Source organism: Callorhinus ursinus, unplaced genomic scaffold (genome assembly GCF_003265705.2).
Source record: "Callorhinus ursinus isolate GAN/ISIS: 27379988/994484 unplaced genomic scaffold, GSC_fseal_2.0 scaffold6, whole genome shotgun sequence".
NCBI lineage: Eukaryota > Metazoa > Chordata > Mammalia > Carnivora > Otariidae > Callorhinus > Callorhinus ursinus.
In genome coordinates this window covers 46149468-46170206 of record NW_027397068.1, presented here as the reverse complement: position 1 = coordinate 46170206, position 20739 = coordinate 46149468, and the positions used below count along the sequence as shown (strand labels likewise).

The window sequence follows — 20739 nt, the reverse complement described above, 5'->3', positions numbered from 1 at the left end:
ACGTGAATCACCTACTATTGTTGAATTACACATTATATTGTATATACCTACCTATTGCAGCTCATCATTAATCTACAAAAATGTTCAATTTCTCAAAGCAGAAATGATCCAAGTCTTGTTTTTTTTTTAATGTTTTATTTATTTATTCATGAGAGTGAGAGAGAGAGAGAGAGAGAGAGAGGCAGAGGCAGAGGGAGAAGCAGGCTCCCCGCCTAGCAGGGAGCCCGATGCGGGACTTGATCCCAGGACCCTGGGATCATGACCTGAGCTGAAGGCAGACGCTTAACCATCTGAGCCACCCAGGCGCCCCCCAAGTCTTGTTTTCTTACCATAAATTACTACTTCTATATTTGTAACAAATGTCATAATAAATTAGGATTGAAATAATTTGAAATATCAAACATGATAATAGAATATTTTGCAAAATTCCACCACTCTAAAAATGAATAAATAAATGTTTCTCCTTTTAACTCGAGTGAAAGAGAAATCAAGACTTTAATTGTGATTAAAAAGCTTTCTAAGTCAAATATAACAGCAGTGAGAAAGGAATTTAATGTTTATGGGATATAGAAAAAAATGGTAGCCACTTTCAAGCTTAAATACATTAAAAAATGTAAATAAGCTAAGATTTAGCTCATGTAATTATAAAAAAAAAGAGAAAACCAAATGAACACCACAGGAAAGAAGAAGGTTTGAAAAATAAACAGAAAGAAAATAAGGCAAAAGAGAACCTTAAAGATAATCAAAGATATCAAAAGAGGACAAATGATCAAAGATCACCACAAAAATGTTTTAGTAGCAGTTCGTTTTTACAGTGGTTTCAATGTTTCAAACTCTTATGGAGCATCTAAAACATGGAGAACTATGTAATTTAGTTTATGAAGCTGGTAAAAACTTGGTATCAAAATCTAACAAAGATAACCCTAAATAAACATAATAACAGCTAACAATTAAATAGCACTTATTTTATGCTAGGCATTATGCTTGGCACTACATACGACACATGGGTTAATTCAGTTAATACTCAAAACCTCAAAATGAGGTAAACACTATTATGTTTCCCATTTTACAGATGAGGAAACTAAGGCACAGAGAAATTAATTTGTTTGCCAAGACTGCACAACTAGCAGATGTCATAGCCAAAACCAATTTAACATATGAATTCAGAGGAGCAAATCCTAAATAAAATAAACACCAAACTGAATCCTCAAATACATTAAAAGGCTCTTACGTGATTTTATTTATATAAAATATAAATTTATATAAAACCAAGAAGATTTTATTCTGGTAATTTAAATATTGTTTCATATTAATAAATTCATTTTTAACGTATTTTATTCATAAGTCAAATGAAAAAGAAATCTGATCATTTCAATAAAGGTTGAAAAAGCATTCCAAAAAATTAACATTTACTTCTCATGTTAAAATCTCCAGACACTGAGACTAAGTGTAGATGTATTCCATATAAAGACCGTGTCTTTTTTTTATTATTATGTTAATCACCATACAGTACATCATTAGTTTTTGATGTAGTGTTCCATGATTCATTGTTTGCGCATAACACCCAGTGCTTAATATCGTGTATGTTGTAACATTGTAATATAGCGAACTAGATGTCCAAAGACCCCCTCTTGGTCAGAACATTTGAGAACACAGAATAAAGTTAGAGACAGACAGACAGAATGACTGTGGTTTAAAATAAGGAAACTCCTTGAAGATCAGAAACTACAAAATTAAAAAGAGAGAGAGAGAGAGAGAAGAGATTCTAAAGAAATAAGCTAGCCCTTAACCAGTATCTTTCCTGGAGTTGACTAACTCTGATTAACTAGACTAGAGCACTGAGCGTGGCTTTATGGAACAAAAGACAAATTCTAGGTACTACTCAAGTTAGGAGATCATATCAGAGATTATATAAACTCAAGGATCCTGAAAGCATAAACTAGGACATTTACACAAACACGCGCGCACACACACACACACACACACACACACACACACAAATCATGGAACACACAAGAAAATAAGGCCCCAATGAATAAGTTAGCAGAAAAATCAACCCCCAGGATTAGGTTCAGATAGGTAACAGAGAATGTTACTAAGAGATACAGAATATAAAATAAATATACTTAGTATGTTTAATGAAAGAAATTATATTAAATATAGATCAATTTAAAAGAGACTACTGAAAAAACAAAATACAGCTAGAAACTCTCTTTATAAAATATACCAAATAAATCCCATACTGATTAAGGAACTAAGTATCAAAAAGTGAAATAATAAAAATTAAGAAAATGAATACATTTGTCTGATCTTGGGATAGATGAGAGTTTTAGAATTCTAAAGGCACATCAAAAATTCAATTAAAATATTAAAATATAATAATCTTGACATAGTATCTTATTATAGCTAAAGAAGTTTTCTAAGTTGTAATAGGTGATTATATAGAAAATTTTAAAGTTTCATACATAAAAAAAATCTTAACAATAGCGAGACACAAAATCTGTTTACGTTTATAACAAATTTAATATCTGGTTGTTGTTTTTAATATTTAAAGAGCTCTTACAAATCTATGAGGGAAAATCCACCTTATACCAAAAGTAATCAGTTTTCTGGTAATCAAGTTAATGCCATAAAATACCATTTCCCACTATCTGGTTACTCATACTAAGAACTCCAAAGCATTAGACTACAACTTAGGCTCTCCTAAAAAATCATCAAGCTAAACATGAAGATAAAAATGTATCATGGGAATGTGTCTAATTTTGTAACCCAGGTCTATATTGAATAATATATAATTATATTATAAATTCTGATTATTGCATTTCAATTTTAAAATTAGAAGAATTAATTAGGTCTCAAATTAAATATAACTGTATGACCTTTTTTGGGGGGAATCATTGATTTTTATTTTTTATTGCATTTGGTTTTTCCAGCTTTATTGACAAATAATTGACATGTCATTGTATAAGTTTAAGATGTACAACGTTTTGACTTGATAGACTTATCTTTTGTGAAATGATTACTACAGTAGTGTTAGTTAACACTTCCATCACTTCACATAATTTCATTTTGTGGTGAGAACATTTAAGATCTACACTCTTAGCAACTTTTGAGTATGTAATATAGTACTGTTACCTATAATCCCCATGATGTACATAAATCCCTGGATCTCATTAGTCTTATAACTGGAAGTTTGTGTCCTTTGACCAGCATCTCCCCATTTCCCCCACTCCCCAGTCCCTGGCAACCACCATTCTGTTCTGTTGTGTTTTTTTTTTAATATGTTCAGCTTTTTTAGATTCCACACATAAGGGATATCATACAGTTATTGTCTTTTCTGTCTCACTTATTTCACTTAGCATAATGCCCTCAAGGTCTGTTCACATTGTCACATAATGGCAGGATTTTCTTCTTTCCCATGGCTGAATAATATTCGATGATATGTATGACATACATATTTATGTGTGTATGTATGTATATCTATATACCTATATATAGATGATCTTTGAAAAGATAAAGATGCAATTGACAGATATTGCCAAGTGAGCTGGAAGATCAGTGGAGAGTATAGGGACTTACACATAGTAGGACCTCAAAAGATGAGTCTAAATTTAATGGCTCATAAAATAATGACTTAAACTTTTTATTTAACATGAGAAAGATACCATACATAAGAAAAATGTCTGAATAGTGGAGAGAAGGAAGGAAGCAGTGTGAATGAAAATATTTCTTTGTCTTTTAAGATGGAGAGTCAGTAGGCAATATTTAATGGTGATGAAAGTACGAAGAATACTATTTAGATATTGTCTGGAAGATAAGTTTTTCCAGAACTGAATAGAAGAAATGGCTCAATGTGATAAAATTTGGAAATGAGACTGGGGGATGAATAAGTTGAAGAGGATACTATTGCTATTTATTTTATTCTCTTCCCAATTGTTAAAATTTTATTTTTACTATGTATGGTTTTTATAATAATTGAAAAATATTTATACACAAATATCTTCACTAAAGCATTGGTTACAATAAACAAAATTAGAAACAATCTTAATAGCTATATAAAGTTGAGTGGGTAAATAAATTATGGTATATCCACATAATGATATACTATTCAGGTACTAAAACCAGATTTCAGAGAAACTCTCAACAGTTTGGGGAAAAACTCCTTATGTGAAGTTAACACAAACATGTTAATAAGAGTATTTATGATGAATTACCACTGCATTGTATGCTTATTTTTCTACTTTTCAATATTTTATCACTTTTTCAAAAATAATATACTTTAAAAAGTACAAAAAATAAAAAGTACAGGGGCGCCTGGGTGGCTCAGTTGGTTAAAACCGCTGCCTTCAGCTCAGGTCATGATCCCAGGATCCTGGGATCAAGCCCCACATCGGGCTCCCTGCTTATGCAGGAAGCCTGCTTCTCCCTCTGCCTGCCGCTCCCCCTGCTTGTGCTCTCTCCCTCTCTCTCTCTCTCTCTCTCGCTCTCTCTGTGTGTCAAATAAATAAATAAAATCTTTAAAAAAATAAAAAAATAAAAAGTACAGAAAAAAGTTAAATGACATTACTGAAAATAACATGATTTAGTTGTTACTACAAAAAGATAAGGAGCCATAAAATGAAAAATGACCTCAATAATTCACCATTTGAGATTTAAAATAATCAGAGTTTTAATCTTTTAAGATTTAAGACTGTAGGGTTTACCTTGATAATCTTACAGTTTTATAAAGAAACCAGGTAAGCTACACTGTGCCAAAGAAACATTGCCAGGGTTTTAACAATGGGAGGAAAAACTCTATATCGTAGCCATGATTCATTGTCTTTCCTAAGAGAAGAATCCACTCTTAGCAGTATAAAGAAACTGTTTCAGATACGTCTTAATGTTCTACTTAACTTTGGCAAGCAACTGTCCTGGAAGTCGCTCTTCAAAAATTTACATCAAGGAGTTATTTTGGCATTTGATTCTTCAATGTTTGGAGTTCATCACAAATTTCAATCCTCAAAGAAAGTATGTGGCTTAAATTTCTGTCAGCCTCTTTCCCTTCATTAACTCATGACTACTATCTATTTTTAGTCCTTTATGTTCAGTTTTGCTTTCTGTACTACTGACTACACTTCCGTGTGTGACGTCTGTTCTCTCCTCCCATGCAGCACACACATCCCTCAGTGAATGCAGTCTTTTCAGGCTAGAAACCACAGAAACTACAAAAAACAACTCCATAAATAACAAGATATTAAAAAATTATATACATCACAGATTTCTGACTGACCAGAAGATGGGCATAGATATGTAAATATGTATATGTGAATATACATATATATGCATATAATGTAAAATAAATTATTTAACTCTTTTTGCTTTTAAAGCATTATAATTAATTAATTGTAATTAATTTACAGGAAAATAATTATTGAGATGAATAAAAAACTGCTTCCTGGAAGGAACATTGATAGATATGAGAATAAAATTATTAAATGAATGAAATTTACTGTAAAATGTTACCCTAAAAATAATCATATCTGACTTTTTGTTGCCCTTTTATCAAAACAACAGCTCTCTGCTATCGCTCTCACCTCGTCGAGCATGTTTTTCATCCTTCACACAGACTTCATTTAAGGAACCAACTGGATCACAATGGCATGGCTGGCATGGTCTTGGATAATTTGGAGATACCTAACAAGAATATTAAAAGGCTCTTAGTCAAATGTAATAAAAAGATCAATATTTTTCAACTTGGCAAACTTTTAAGGACAAAATAAATTTAATAACACATAGTAATAAATTATATTGAGAAAATTATATAGGAAATTATCTTTAATATATATTTGCAATTTCCAAAATCCCTTTCTTCTAAATAGATACACAAATGCAAAGAAGATAGTACAATATACTTCAATTTTTTGCTACCTATATTCAGCAATTATCAAGATTTTGCCATATGAGTTCCATCATTTTTCATTCTTCCCTGAAGTTTAAAGAAAACTGCAGATAGAGTATTTTAATCCTTACACATTTCAGTATTCATCTTTCTTTTACAATCATAGTATCATTATAACAAATAAAATAACAATATTTACTTGATAGTCTCTAATATATATTCCTTAATAAAATTCTTCTGATTTTTTTTGTGTATGTTTTTCTTTTCTTACAACGTAGTTCAAAATTAGTAATTTCCCCAAATTTATTTTTTAGGACATTTGTTCACATTGATCATGATGTGGCTAATTAAAAATAGAAATTTATATTTGGTGCTGAAAAAATAATATTAGGTAGGCAAATTAAACATCTAGCTTCCTGGAGAGACAGCACCAGCCACGGGCAAACAATGTAGTCTCCACAATTAGGAAAATGTGAGCTCACATCTCGGTGTGCCTGCTGACTAGCTATGTGACATCATGTAACTTCTCTACTTCCTTGTGATATGAAATGGGGCTTCTACCCAAATATTAGGCACTTGAGAGATTTGAATTTTTTAAGAAATAGTGTAGCATAAGTATTTTTATAAGTATTAAAACACCATAATCTAGGCTCCAATTCACTTAATTGACTTGTAATAAAAACAGGAAGCTTCCAGGTTTTATCATGATAGTGTCTTGTATGGTCCAATCTACTCTCAGATAACAATTATTAATTCCGGACAAAATATGAAAGCAGAATATTTAAGGGCCTGGGAAATTAATCAAAAGCAGGCAGAACTTGGAAGAAGTTGAGGTTTGAAAGAAAAAAATATACTAGCTGAGATCTATGTTCAGAGATAGGGAGCTCCAAAATCTGCATATCAACACCCTTCGAATGCTTAACTGATCCAATAATCATACATCCGTTCCGGAGACTCCAAGGAATCCAGTGGAAAGTAACAGCAGGAAAGCTCAATGATGTGAGTAAAGTTTTCAGGTCTGCATACCATAAAGTAAACAGAGATTGGAGTTGTCAACCAAGTTTGCAAGATTAGACAACCACCTGAAGCTTTCTGTTAATCTACCCTAACACAGTGTAAAGCAAGCCGCTACATAATCTAGTTTAAAACTACTAGAATGAATAAAGGAACTCAGGTATAGGATATAACATCAATATTTGAAAATCTTGATAATAATATTAAGCAATTTTAAAAATTACTTTTTATAATACATAAATATACTGAGAATTAACAAAAGATATGCAAGATCTCTGTACTGAAACTGCTGTGAATATTTAAAGGACATATAAATAATTGGAGAGACATGCTGTATTCATGGATTACAAGACCCAATATTAGTCTTCGTTCTCTCCATATCTGTATTTAGATTCTATACAACAGTCTCAACTAATATTTCTGTCATTGACAACTTCATTCTGAAATTTGTACGGGAATATAAAGAAATCATTATGTCCAAAACAATCTTCAAAAGGAAGAATAAAGTTAGTGCACTTAGGTTTCTGAATTCTAGACTTATTAAAGGTAAAGTAAATCAAGATACCATGCTATTAACGCAAGGATGGACAAATAAATCCACGGGACAGAACTAGGGCTCCAGAAATTGACCCACATGATCAAACCACATGATTTGCCACAAATGCCTCAAAGCAATTTATTTATTTATTTTTTGCCCTGCTCTGCAGGCAGCTGGATGTCGGCTCCATCCCAGGACCCTGAGATCACCGCCTGAGCCGAAGGCAGAGGCTTAACCAACTGAGCCACTCAGGTGCCCTGTCTCAAAGCAATTTAAAGGGGAAAAAACGTACTTAAAAAAAAAAAAAATGGTTCTGGAACAACAGGTTAACCATGTAGATCTTAATCATTATTTTATACCACACTCAAAGATTTGCTTGAGATGGGTCATAGATCTAAAAGCTAAAATTATGGGGTGCCTGGGTGGCTCAGTTGGTTAAATGACTGCCTTCGGCTCACGTCAGAATCCTGGAGTCCCAGAATCGAATCCTGCATCTGGCTCCCTGCTCAGCAGGGAGTCTGCTTCTCCCTCTGACCCTCCCCCCTCTCATGCTCTATCTCATTCTCTCTCAAATAAATAAATAAAATCTTAAAATAAAAGCTAAAATTATAATGTTTCTAGAATAAAAAAAATACCTTGGCTTGAAGGGAAACCTCACAAGATATAAGAATAGACAATAAGCACTTACTATGAAAATTAAATCCAAAATGGGATCAGCTGTAAATTTATAATAGAAGACCTGCAGTAGCACCAAGCATTGATAGGAATGACTTAGTGACTGCCAAATACCCACTCGCCACACCCACTGCACCCACTAGAATAGCTAATTCAAAAAGACAGTCAATACCAAATATTAGAAACGATATGGAAGAATTGGAACTCACACATTTTTGGTGAACATGTAAAATATTGTTACTAATTTGGCAAAATGTTGGCAGTTTCTTATAAAGTCATATAAAGACATATAAATATCCTGTAAAACAAGTATTCTATCCCTAGATACTTATGCAAACAAGGTAAATAAAACTTGACCACAAAAACACTTAACATAACATAGAAGTCTTTCTGTGGCCGTGTTTTATTTAATACAAGCGGTGTTTTGTAGGAGCTAACCAAAACCTGAAAATGACACAAATATCCACCAACAGAATGGATTAAAGATTGCAGTACGTTCATACAAAGGAATAATATTCAGTAATAAAAAAAAAAGAACTATGGATGCACACACCATGGATAACTCTTTAAATGTTATATTGAGTGAAAGAAGGAAAACAAAATTGTATTCATTTTATGATTTCATTTTTATGAAATTCACTAAGAGGCAAAACTAATTTACGTTCTAAAAATCAGTTTGCCAAGGGGTGAGGATTGACAGGAATGGGGCACAATGGAACTTTCTAGAGAGATGGAAGTGTTTTATACCACATCCTCAAAGATTTATCCAGTTTCTATTTTGAAACACTTCTAGTCACCTCTTAGAATTTGCAGTCAAATTGTTTAGGGAAGCTTTCAAAATTATTTTTCCATATAATACATCTCTGTATGAAAAAGCCAAAAATAACACTTTGTGAAGGAAAAAGCATGCTTTACCCCTTTGGGCCTGAAGAAACCGTCAATGCATGTCTCACAGTTTATACCAGCCGTGTTTTGGGTGCAGTTAATGCACACACCCCCTCCAATGTACTTTCCATGGATATTTAAGCTCAGATTTCTTCTGGCAACATTTTCATCATAGTAGCATTCTTCAGCTTTCCCATGACAATTGCATGCTGCATTATGGAAAAATAAATTCATAAACATTAATTTCAGGTTTCAGATATTGAAAATCATCTTCTATTATATAAGAGATTTTTGTACTCTATGAGAAATTATATTGCATTAGCATATATATATATAAAATCAGTACAAAATTATCTAGAAAGTATTTGGATTTATTGAATATATTAATAAATTCATACTTTTTAATGAAACTTGAAATAATTAAAACCTATAAATTAAACTGAATCATATGAAACTGCCAATATTTGACTGATTTTATCTTACAAAACTGAAATTTCTCATGGTTCAACCCATAATTTCCTATTATGACAAACAATAAATTATTAAACTATGGCACTGAATGATTAATATCCAGGTAATCTGAAATGGATAATTATTATATGTGAATCTCAGCGTTAGAACCTATGGGTAAAAAAGGACACTTAGGGCATAGTTCCTTTTTTGTGCTTCTGATAATAACTAAAACTTGGGTTTTTTTATATGCTATGTTCTGTTTTATACTTATTGCCGCTGATTTTAATTCTCCAAATAGCTTTTATGAGTTAGGGACTCTTTTCATCTATCAGGCGATAAAGAGAAGTGAAGTCATTATAGAAGGTAACCAAATCAGTCCTGTCAACCTCACTCTAAAGTCAGGCTCCTGAGTCTACAGGGCTAACACCTGGCAAATCCCTTCAAGTTCTATCTGATAAGAGAGGTGAACTGTATGCTAAGTGCCAAGGAATCAGGGCAATATGACAGCTGGTCTGCTTAGTGGCTGAGATCACACTGTTTTGCACCAGTCTTGGTGCTCCAGCACTTTGTAGTCATGTGATGTAGGGAACTTCTTAATTTCACTTAGGCTCAGTTTCTGTAAACATGGAGAGGTCAATAGTAATTACCAGACAGGAATATTTAAAAGCTTTAGGTGAGAAAATGCCTGTAGAATCATTAGCATAATGCCTTGTATATAAGTTCTTAATCGATTTTTTCCCCCGACCCCCTTCCCCCTTGATCCTCCTGTCTTCCAATCCCCTTCCCTTCTTCCTCCTCCTTTTCTGTTTCGTGTCATACTATAGGAGCTTAGGGATGTGAAAAAATTATTCCCCCAGAAAGAACTGGGTAAGGCTTTAAAAAAATGGGTAAAATTTATTTTAGGATGGGAACTAGGAAAAAAGATATATTATGCAGAATCTCCTTCCACAGATGCTGAGTTTCTTAGATGTTCTTACATGGATGTCCACATATATGTGTGTGTGGGGGTGGGTACATGTGTGTATACGGCTTCATGCGTGGGGCACACAGCTTACTCTTCTCCCCACCCCCTGCCACAGAGGGAAACATTTATAAACTGTTCTGAACTATTTCCAAATTTTACTAACAATAAATAGCATACTCTTTCTCTATTAGCATATGTTTCCCCTAAGGCTACACAGGGTACTTCTTGAATGGGGTGTTTAACAGATCCCTATTAATGGGTAATTATATTGATTCCAGATTTCTCTTTTATAAGTAACACTGAGTACATACTAGGAGAACAAGGAGGTGGGAGAGGATTGGGGGTTCTAATGTCATACTGCTTCCCATTTGTCAGATGAGTGACTCTGTGAAGAAAATTTAAACCTTGGTGTCATTTTTTAAAAAGATTTATTTATTTATTTGTCAGAGAGAGAGAGAGCACAAGCAGGGGAGCAGCAGGCAAAGGCAGAAGGAGAAGCAGGCTCCCCACTGAGCAGAGAGCCCTACACGGGGCTCCATCCCAGGACCCTGGGATCATGACCTGACCTGAAGGCAGACACTTAACTGACTGAGCCACACAGGCGCCCCACTTGGTGTCATTTTTATGCTTCCCTCTTACGGATGTGGCGAGAATGCAAAACACGCAGTGGAATGGCTGGCACCCGGGAAATACTCCGCTGCATAAATGTTAGAAGCAGTCGTAGTAGTGATTATGTGCTCCTGACAGAGTCATAATGTGCTCTGTACAGCTATCCGACGACATCTATAGGCGAAATTCCTACAAGTATAATTTCTAGTCAAATTTTAACTTCAATTAATTTAAAAATTTCTGGGGCGCCTGGGTGGCTCAGTCGGTTAAGCCACTGCCTTCAGCTCAGGTCATGATCCTGGAGTCCCGGGATCGAGTCCCGCATCGGGCTCCCTGCTCAGCGGGCAGTCTGCTTCTCCCTCTGACCCTCTTCCCTTTCATGTTCTCTCTCTCTATCTCATTCTCTCTCTCTCAAATAAATAAATAAATAAATAAATCTTTAAAAAAAATTTGAAAAATGTCCCCCCAAAAATGCTATGTCAGATTACTTTCCTTCCAATAGATAATGATAAAACTTTAGCCTCACCAACACTGTGTATTATCAACCCTCTTAATTAGTTCCTGGACATAGTAAGCATTCAGGTATTTGTTGAGTGAATGAATGATAAGCTTGATAAGTTGAAAAGAGTATTTTCATTGTTTTAATTGGTACTTCTTTAATTATGAATAAGTGTGATAACCTCTTTAGATGATTTTGAGTCTTTTCTTTTCCTGAGAAATGTCTGTTTTAATCTTTGTTCATTTTTAACCCGTTTATTGAATTCTTTCTTATTGTTATAGAAGATGTCTTAATATAGTAAGAATATCATCTCCTTGTCATCTTTGTAGCAAATAGCTTCCCCAGTCTGTTGACTCTGGTTTAGAATATAGGATTCTTGCTATACTGATGGAAAGTTTTCAAACTTTATTCTAGGGAACCTGTAGCCATAAATATAAATCACTAGGCATTAGAAGCAGTTTTATATCTTTAGGACAATACACAAGAATTCTTAAAAATCCTGTTTTAAAAATACATTGCAAGAAAACAGGCAAGATTCCTGCTTCCAGTTTAAGTAGTGGGGAAATATAGAGGAATGCAAAGTGATTCTCACATTATTTAGATTTAGTATTTATAACCATGAGCTACGTAGGTAAAACACTGAGGCTGGGGGAGCCCTGCTTTTCACATTCCATGCCCAGGGCCCTCTGCCTACAGCTTCCATGGCTGTTTTAAAGGCCCTGCACCTGCAAAATTCCCCATTTATAGCCTCAGAGAACACGGATGGTACCCACTCACAAAGAGCAATTTTTCACTCGGCCATCAGCAGTTTGCTATTTCACGGAATGTCCAAGACACGTGATAGAAATGTCTTTAGTACAGGCTTAGCAGGGGAAGAAATATTCTTTGCTTTTTAGAGATATATCTTGCCTTAAGTAAGCCAGACTGATGAAAATCCAAATTAAACTCAAATGAATTAGTAGGTAATTACTCATTTTATAGAAGGATATGTCATGTTACAGAAGGGTTTTTCTACATCTTAAGGTGACTGGAACACAATTCAACTTGGAAAAGAAAATTTTCATATAAGCTTTTAGGAATGCATACATAAAAGCATGATATTTATGTAAGGTTCTAAGGTTTGGATTCCTATCTTTAATTTGTGGATAAAATAGAAAAACATTTTTTTTTTCAATTTGGAAATACAGCCTCCCATCTGTCCCATAAGAAAAGATAATTGTTTCGGAATTCTACTATTTAAAAAATGTATATAGTAACAAGTGGCAATGTGCTTCTGTGTTGCTTTGTCCATCCCTGTTGCTCACAAATTTGAGCTATACTTTTTGTTTCCTTGTGTAAATATATATACACAAATGGAGAGTGGTACAGGATTTTGCAGATCCACTTTACAAAACTAGAATTGTGTGACAGAGTGTCAGGGGCAACAGTAAGAATCTCTGCCCTCAAACTCTGCCCCCACTTGGGATTGCTGATATTCCACCAGAGGAAGAGAAATATAATTAAATTTAAAGATGTTTGAGAACATGAGTGGCATTTCACCTAAATTCACTCTTAGGAATGAACATCTGCTCTCACTGGGAGAAGCCAAGGGATGGTCAGGAATGGGGTAGGGGGTAGGTGAAGAAAACAAAAGCTGGGACTCCGGATGCCCCTTTTACCACAGTATGGGGTGGTGGCCTATTTCTGCAGATAGAACTTAGTAAAAATGGGTGATTTCTAACAAAACATCTTCACAGTGAGGCAGACACGAATCAAAAGGCAAAAAAAGGGTACCTGCGTGGTTCAGTTGGTCAAGCGCCAACTCTTGGTTTCAGCTCAGGTCATGATTTCAGGGAGGTGAGATTGAGCCCTGCATCAGGCTCAGTGCTCAGCACAGAGTCTGCTTGGGATTCTCATCCTCTGCCCCTCCCCCCCTCTATGAAATAAATAAGCAAACCTTTTCTAAAAAAAGGTGAGTACAGAAAATGGAGGGACTCAAGGCATTGATAGTATATGCAGAATTTTAAACTCGAGAGAAAATATTTTATGGTTGGGGGATTTTATGATTAAAGTTTGCTATGATTCAATAGTTTTAAGAACCTACCATGTCTGACACATGCTACGTGATAAAATTTTTTTAAATAAATACACAAAGTTGGTATTAGCTTAAAATGTCTACCAAGCCTGTTTTGGGGGCCATATATACCTGTGGAACTGAAAAAATGTAGCTAGGACTCGCTAAAATATTAATATTTGAATTCAACTGAATTGGGCTGTGTGGCTAGTTTGGATTTATAGCTCAGCACAAGTCTTTGTTTTTAGGTCTTGTCTTGGCCTGAGCAGATCTCCAGAACACAGGTTTCTCTAGCATCCCTGTCACCATGTTGGGCCAGTTGACAATTTTAGGCTACAAAGTCATCTGCTACACTTCTTATTTTCTTATTTCCCTTTGGAAAAAACTGGACATATGGGGTTGTCTTTAAAAATGATAACATTCAAGTGTTAATGAGTGTTTGTTGACACATATTTGCACAGCCGATTTTTTACTATTTTTCATTGCTGGCTTTTTCTTGGTTGTCACTGTCCCATAATTGTTACAGCATAGTTTATGCTAATGAATATCACTGGTGCCATTTCTAATATTAGTATCTTATACTGTTATTAATGAGAAACCATACATTTAAAATATTTATTATTACCATTAAAATATTATTTTTCTACAAATTTGATTTTTTTTGCCTTCTCTGTTAGCTTTTACTCTCATATTCTTCCCAGCTACTGTGCCCAAACACCACCCTTTACAAAGTATAACTAATGAATCAGAGTGTTTTTTTTGTTTTTTAGGTAATGATATAGCTCTAACTGGAAAGGTATAATCTCTCCTCTCTGTTTTTTTCTCCATTTAGTAGATGATTGATATACAAAAAGCTGTCGACCAGGGGAGGAGCTACAAAGGGAGAAGGCAGAAGAATCTGGAGCTACACTGGTTTCAGAATCATTTTACAAACATATAAACGTATTAGAAAATTAGTCTCTTTATAGTGTAGATTTTGCTGAGTGTTCATTTGCATTTCTAGTGGAGTGTGTTTGTGTGTATGTGTACATAGTTGACCCTTAAACAACATGGGTTTTGAACTGCGTGGATCTACTTATACACAGACTTTTTAAAATAAATTTACTGGAAATTTTTTTGGAGATTTTTGACAATTTAAAAACACTCACAAATGATCCATATAGCCTAGGAATACCAAAAAAAAATAAGAAAAAGTTAGATATTATTGTAAGAATACAATATATTATACATTATATTATACATATATAAAATACATGTTAATTGACTATGTTATTGGTAAGGCTTCTGATCAACAGTAGACTATTAGTAATTAAGTTTCTGGAGAATCAGAAGTTATATACAAATTTCTAACTGTGGGTGGGGGTTGGCATCCCTAACCTCCACTTTATTCAAGGTCAATTCTGTGTGTGCACGCATGTGCACAAGCTTATATAATGCTTATAGCTTGAGATTTACTCTGATGACAGTAAGTGTACTTTTATAAAAAGTATGCTTTTAACTATGCTTTTATCTATTTTTCATAATGCCCACACAGTGGTAAAGTCTAGGTGTTTAGTAATATTTGTCAAATTAAAAAACAAAACAAAACTGAGTAAAACAGGGTAAAAGAGCCTACCAGCTCTTGCCTTGGATGAAATAGATAAACTGGAAACATGCACTTACCTAAAATCACCACATGTTTACATTAGCTGTATCCCAGAAAAGGAAGAACCACATATGTTGTTGAATTCTAAGGAACATACCTTCACATTCTGTTTTAGTCAGAAAAGTCCCAGCTCGCCAGGGTTTCTGATGGAATCCCGGACAGCACTGATCACAGCTATCACCACATGTATTATGCTCACACTCACAGCGGGATTTCTAGGCAAAAATTGGGGGGAAAGCATAATTTTAGTATTTTTGGAACCACAAATGAAGGGCTTTCCCCAGAAGGTGGAAGGAAGAAAAGAGAGAACTTTGAGACCACGTGCCAAAATGTGAAATTCCTGTCAGTCTGGAAAGGAAGAACTACCAGCCGTGGGAGTGGACATATTTGATCAACACCAGCCTAAGGAGGTCCAGACAGGTTCTAGAATTGCTGGGCTCAAGTCTGAAAGACAGCACAGGCCCAACTGACATTGATCTTGAAGACTGAACTCACTCTGATTCCCGAGTTCTATAGGTTTTCTGGTTTGGAGATGTCCACTTTAAGGCAAAGTACCGTTAACATTTAAGGATGTGGGAAGAGGAGAATAGGTTCCTAGGCACCAGAGGCCATAGGTCTAATAGAAATCTAATGTCCCAGGACTGAATCTCTTGTCTGTGTGTGCTCCGAGTAGAGTCCAATTCACCGTGTGGAACCAGGCCTGCAAGGCTGCCTTGGGGGCTCTCGCAGCTCAGGGAACACATGGGAGACAACAGCCACACTCTGCAGAGAGTCGCACCATGGACTTGCCCAGAAGGATAGGCCAGGGCATTGAACCTTCCCTAGGCAGTCACATTATGACGCATTAGTCAGAAAACCAGCTTTGAGAGAAATACCCTTTGTATTACAGTTTTAGAAGAAAAAAAAATCTGTACATAAGTAACTATGTTCACTGATCTTACTACTCAATATGTTTCTTCCCTATAATATACTATAGATGATTCTGTATTTCACCAGTTTATGACTGAGAAAAACAGATATCCATTCATCTTCTTTTTAGATGATGCTTATTTAATACATGGGCATTAATCAAAAATTCAAGCCAAAAGCATTCTAGCATTTTCTACCTGGAAGTTTCATCACTCTCTTGAATACACTCTTCAATTCTGCACCGTATCACCCCAGCCCTACCTCAGCCTCCTTTCCATGGCCATTCCCATTTACTTCCATGCGCAGTTTTCATTTGTTTGCATTACTTTTTTTTGGTGAAAACTTTTAAAAGAAATGGTCAGGTTGATTGATGGCAGGCATTCTCTAAAGTTAAGTCATACAGCAGGCTGTCATCGCTAGAGAGGTTTCAAAATAGACCAGTTTGGAAGCCTTTTTGGAAAAAAAAAAACAAAAAAACGACAACAAAAAAAACAACCTAATCTCTTTTCTGATACTGTGGTGGCTGACTTCAAAGTCTATCATCCTAACTGCCAGTTCTATTTCACCCTGGCGCGGCTTTCTGTTACACCGTCTAACTGGGGACCTGACACCCATTCACAACATCTCTGTCGGCAAAGCAGCTCATGAAGCATTGGGCAGTTGAGAGTTTCATTTTGCTAAGCATCCTATAAATATACATACATTTGTCACCGGATCAAGTGGACAAGCCCTGGCATGACCATAGCAGATGCACATCCCTCCGACCGAAATATCCTTGACCGAGTAGTAATACTGCAAAAAGCAATCCAGAGAGAAATCCTGTTAAGATGACTGCAAGGTGTAAGTAACAAAAGGGAACATTCACTTAAAAATACTACTTTCTGCTTTTATCCTTAGTTTGAAGCACAAGGGAAACAACGGAGGGCTCACAAAAGGTATCGAGTTAACTCTTTGCACTGTGATCAGAGCCCAGAGAAAGAACGCCTCTGATTTACGTTTGGTGGGCATTTGAGAAATTTCCTTCCCCCAGACATATAAAGTCTATGCTGGAGTATTTATTTTTGAGAGCAAGTTGTTATGGCGGGGTGGGGGAGGGTAAGAGCAATAACTCTTCATAAAAGTTGTTTTACGTAGTTTTGTGAAAGAAAACTTCCTTTATTGCCATTATAGGAAGCTCAGTGTTCATTAATCACATGCAGACTGTCTTACTCAAAGGATTTGAAGAAACTCAATATATTTAGAGGAAATCATGCTCATAACAAAACGTTTCTTAACCACGTTAAGAGGAAATAAAAGGTAATGAACTGCAAGATTGATATCATGTAAGGAGTAAACTACATAGGTGGGACACTTGCTATTTTTTTCATTTTTATGTGAAAATGTCCATGTGATTACTTTCTTATTTGAAATTAATATAGGGCTATGTCTTTAATGATTTTAATCTACCCATCTATTTTTAAAGATAATTTATAATTATAGTACTGGACTATTTAAAAATTTTAATTAATATGACATATTTTATAATTGGGGGAATACATTATCTGATAGAATCCAAATAACCATCTCCATGGTAGATAGTTCTATTTTTCCAATTATTCACATTAAAAAACCCAGCAAGGGGGCGCCTGGGTGGCTCAGTCGTTAAGCGTCTGCCTTCGGCTCAGGTCATGATCCCGGGGTCCCGGGATCGAGGCCCACATCAGGCTCCCTGCTCGGCAGGAAGCCTGCTTCTCCCTCTCCCACTCCCCCTGCTTGTGTTCTGTCTCTCGCTATCTCTCCCTGTCAAATAAATAAAATCTTTAAAAAAAAAATAAAAATTAAAAATTAAAATTAAAAAATTAAAAACCCAGCAAGAATAAGTAGGTGAATACAAATCTGAGTTCCCTAGTTACAAATTCCCTTTTTCCACTTATTTTTCCTGTTTGTTTTTGTTGTTTACATAGAGTATCTTTTATAATATTTTTTGTTACTTTTCTTTCTTGATATACCTAGACCTAGAACTTGAAATGAAACTTGCCAGAAGTTTAGGTAATGTAAAAGTCTGCTTTTCACTAACTTCATCACTTAATAATATAGATATGAATAGGGATATTTGCTCAGAAAGCTGATAGAGTACTTTTGTAGATGCTTTTAAAACTGGGAAATTTGTTTTAAATATAAATGCATAATGCTTCACTTTTGAGTCAAGAAGAGCTGAAATTCAATATCCTATTTTATATATTTAAATTTATAGGTAGTGTTTACTGAACTTGAGCGCTTTCCAAAAGCTTATTTATATATTGCATTTTATTGCAGTATTTTAAAGGCTCATGTACAATGAAGTTATAAATAATAGATGTGCATCCAACCCCTACTCAGCCTTCTGCAACAGATGATAAAAGGAACATATTTATTTACATAGACTTTTTTTTCCTCTGTTAGATATACTGTCGGAAAAGATTAAATTTCACTTCAAAATTACTCAGTCTTCCTCAGGGTATATTTTTAAGTCATGTCAACATAATAACAAAGGTGATTTTTTAAACAAGAGGCTAAACATTGCAGTAAAATAATGATTACTTCTGCATAAGATAATTTACAATACACTGAAATGTAATGCAAGGTAAAATTATTTCAAGTTTGGAAAATGCAGGGCACTAAAACATCCAACGTGGGTTGTATGAGGATAATCAAACCTTAAAAGTTATTTTTGGGATGGTGGAGCGGTTAGGTGTGGGTAAGTTAAGTAATGAGAAGAAAATATACATAAGGGGTATTCATGAACTGTGAAAAGTGCTGCCCTTCGATATTCAGCACTTTCTGCTGGTTCAGCAATTTGTAACTGGTGGCAGTAATCAGACTTTTAGAACTAAGTGCATTGTTCTAGAATTAAGTGCTGTGTCTCACAATCTCAGTTTCTCTCTACAATCCTATTTCCACCTTCACCTCTAGTCACAGAGTAGATACTCTGTTAGCATAGGTTTGCTGTATGGATTTATAGCTGAATTGATAACAATGTCTTGGTTGTATAGCAGCCTATAAGGAGGGGGACATAAACTAATGAATGTGGTAAGGAATAGGTAGGAAGAAATGCAATTATTACTTTAGTAACCTGGACTGATCCCCCATGTCATAATGCACAAATCCTAGTTTAACATTGGAAAACAGCACTTCTGTTAGCTCCTGTTTTCAAAGATTTTTAATAAAAAGGGATGCCATCACCATTCCCCCCCCGATATTCTATTTATAAAAGACAATAAAACAGGGTATACAATCAGTTTTCTGCTACAGTAGAGCTTTTTAACACTATGCCTTGCGATTCATTAATGAAACATAAAGTTAAATTATTTGATTGGGCAAAATGGTCCACAGAATAGCAACACTTAGATCACCTAAAAACTTGCTAGAATTATTGTTTTTCAACTTTGCCCTAGACCTACTGGGCCAGAATCTACATTTCCACAATTTCACCAGCTAATTCTGTTCACATTATAGTGCAAGATACAGGGATGCCTGGGTGGCTCAGTCGTTAGGCATCTGCCTTCGGCTTGGGTCATTGTCCCAATGCTCCTGGGATCGAGCCCCACATCAGGCTCCCTGTGCTTCTCCTCCCTCTATCCCTGCTTGTGTTTCCTCTCTCTCTGTGTCTCTCTCTGTCAAATAAATAAATAACTTTAAAAAATTTTAAAAAGTGTAAGATATATTGAGATGTGTATGTGCATGTGTATGTACTATACTGAGTTATGACAGAAAATATATTTCTTAGTGTGGATTGTGGCCAAAAATGTTTCAAAGCCATGGCACCTCCTGTAGTAACTCCCCAATGGCAATTATGATAGTAAGGTGACAAAAACAATTTCAGTCATCAAAAATAAGATTATGAACTAGGCACTGCAATCTTCACTTTACAAATGAGGAAATTCAAGTTTAAAATGTTAAAAAGTTTGATAAATGCTACATATCTAATAAGTGGCAGAGCTTGGCTTTGAACAAAGGAAGGTTATGTTGAATTTTAGTCTGATAACAACCCCTCCTACAAATCCCTGAAAGAGATCTTTCAAAATTACTTAACAATTAAAAATATCATTTACAGGCTGCGATATGATTCATCCTAACTTACTCTTCGGGTGACAATCGGGTCTATTTCTCTTGGGTCTTTGTGAGCAAACATCATCAAATCAGCATTCAAGGTCCGGATCCTCTGAAATCTCAGGCGAATATAGCGAGCAGAGGTAAATTCTAGCAGTTCAGGAGAAGGGTCATCAGCACTTGGTCTCCCATTGATCAAAGAGATGTGAATCTACACAATATAGGAAATAATTTAACAATTAAGGTTACCAAAAATGAAATATCTGGCTTTCTCTGATTTTTTCTTGGGAAAACAAAGTTAAGCTTCACATCTCCCAATTAGGCAGATGCAGGTTGATAATTTACTCACTGGAATATGGTGTAGTAATTGAGGAAGTTCACGGACCTTCTAATATATGTATAAGCAATTCATTTGTTTATATTTTAGGCATTCTCTATATACTGCAATTCCCCATATTCTTTTTTTCTAAGGCATTGCATCCACTTGATTTTGCTAGGATTTCCATAAAATCTTAAGTCAATCATTCTTTTTCTGAAAATTGTTATGCC

At 35.0% G+C, this 20739-nt stretch overlaps 1 protein-coding gene across 1 annotated transcript in view; it reads right to left on the bottom strand.

Moving 5' to 3' along the window:
* The window catches only part of LAMA2 (laminin subunit alpha 2), a 620419-nt gene that overhangs the window by 347993 nt on the left and 251687 nt on the right, over positions 1–20739 (bottom strand). Inside the window, exons 5-9 of the mRNA XM_073893912.1 lie at positions 20222–20401; positions 16825–16914; positions 15311–15428; positions 9021–9199; positions 5574–5673 (exon numbers count right to left, since the gene is read on the bottom strand). Of these exons, the coding sequence (XP_073750013.1) occupies positions 5574–5673; positions 9021–9199; positions 15311–15428; positions 16825–16914; positions 20222–20401 (667 nt within the window). The remainder of the gene's footprint in view (positions 1–5573; positions 5674–9020; positions 9200–15310; positions 15429–16824; positions 16915–20221; positions 20402–20739) is intronic.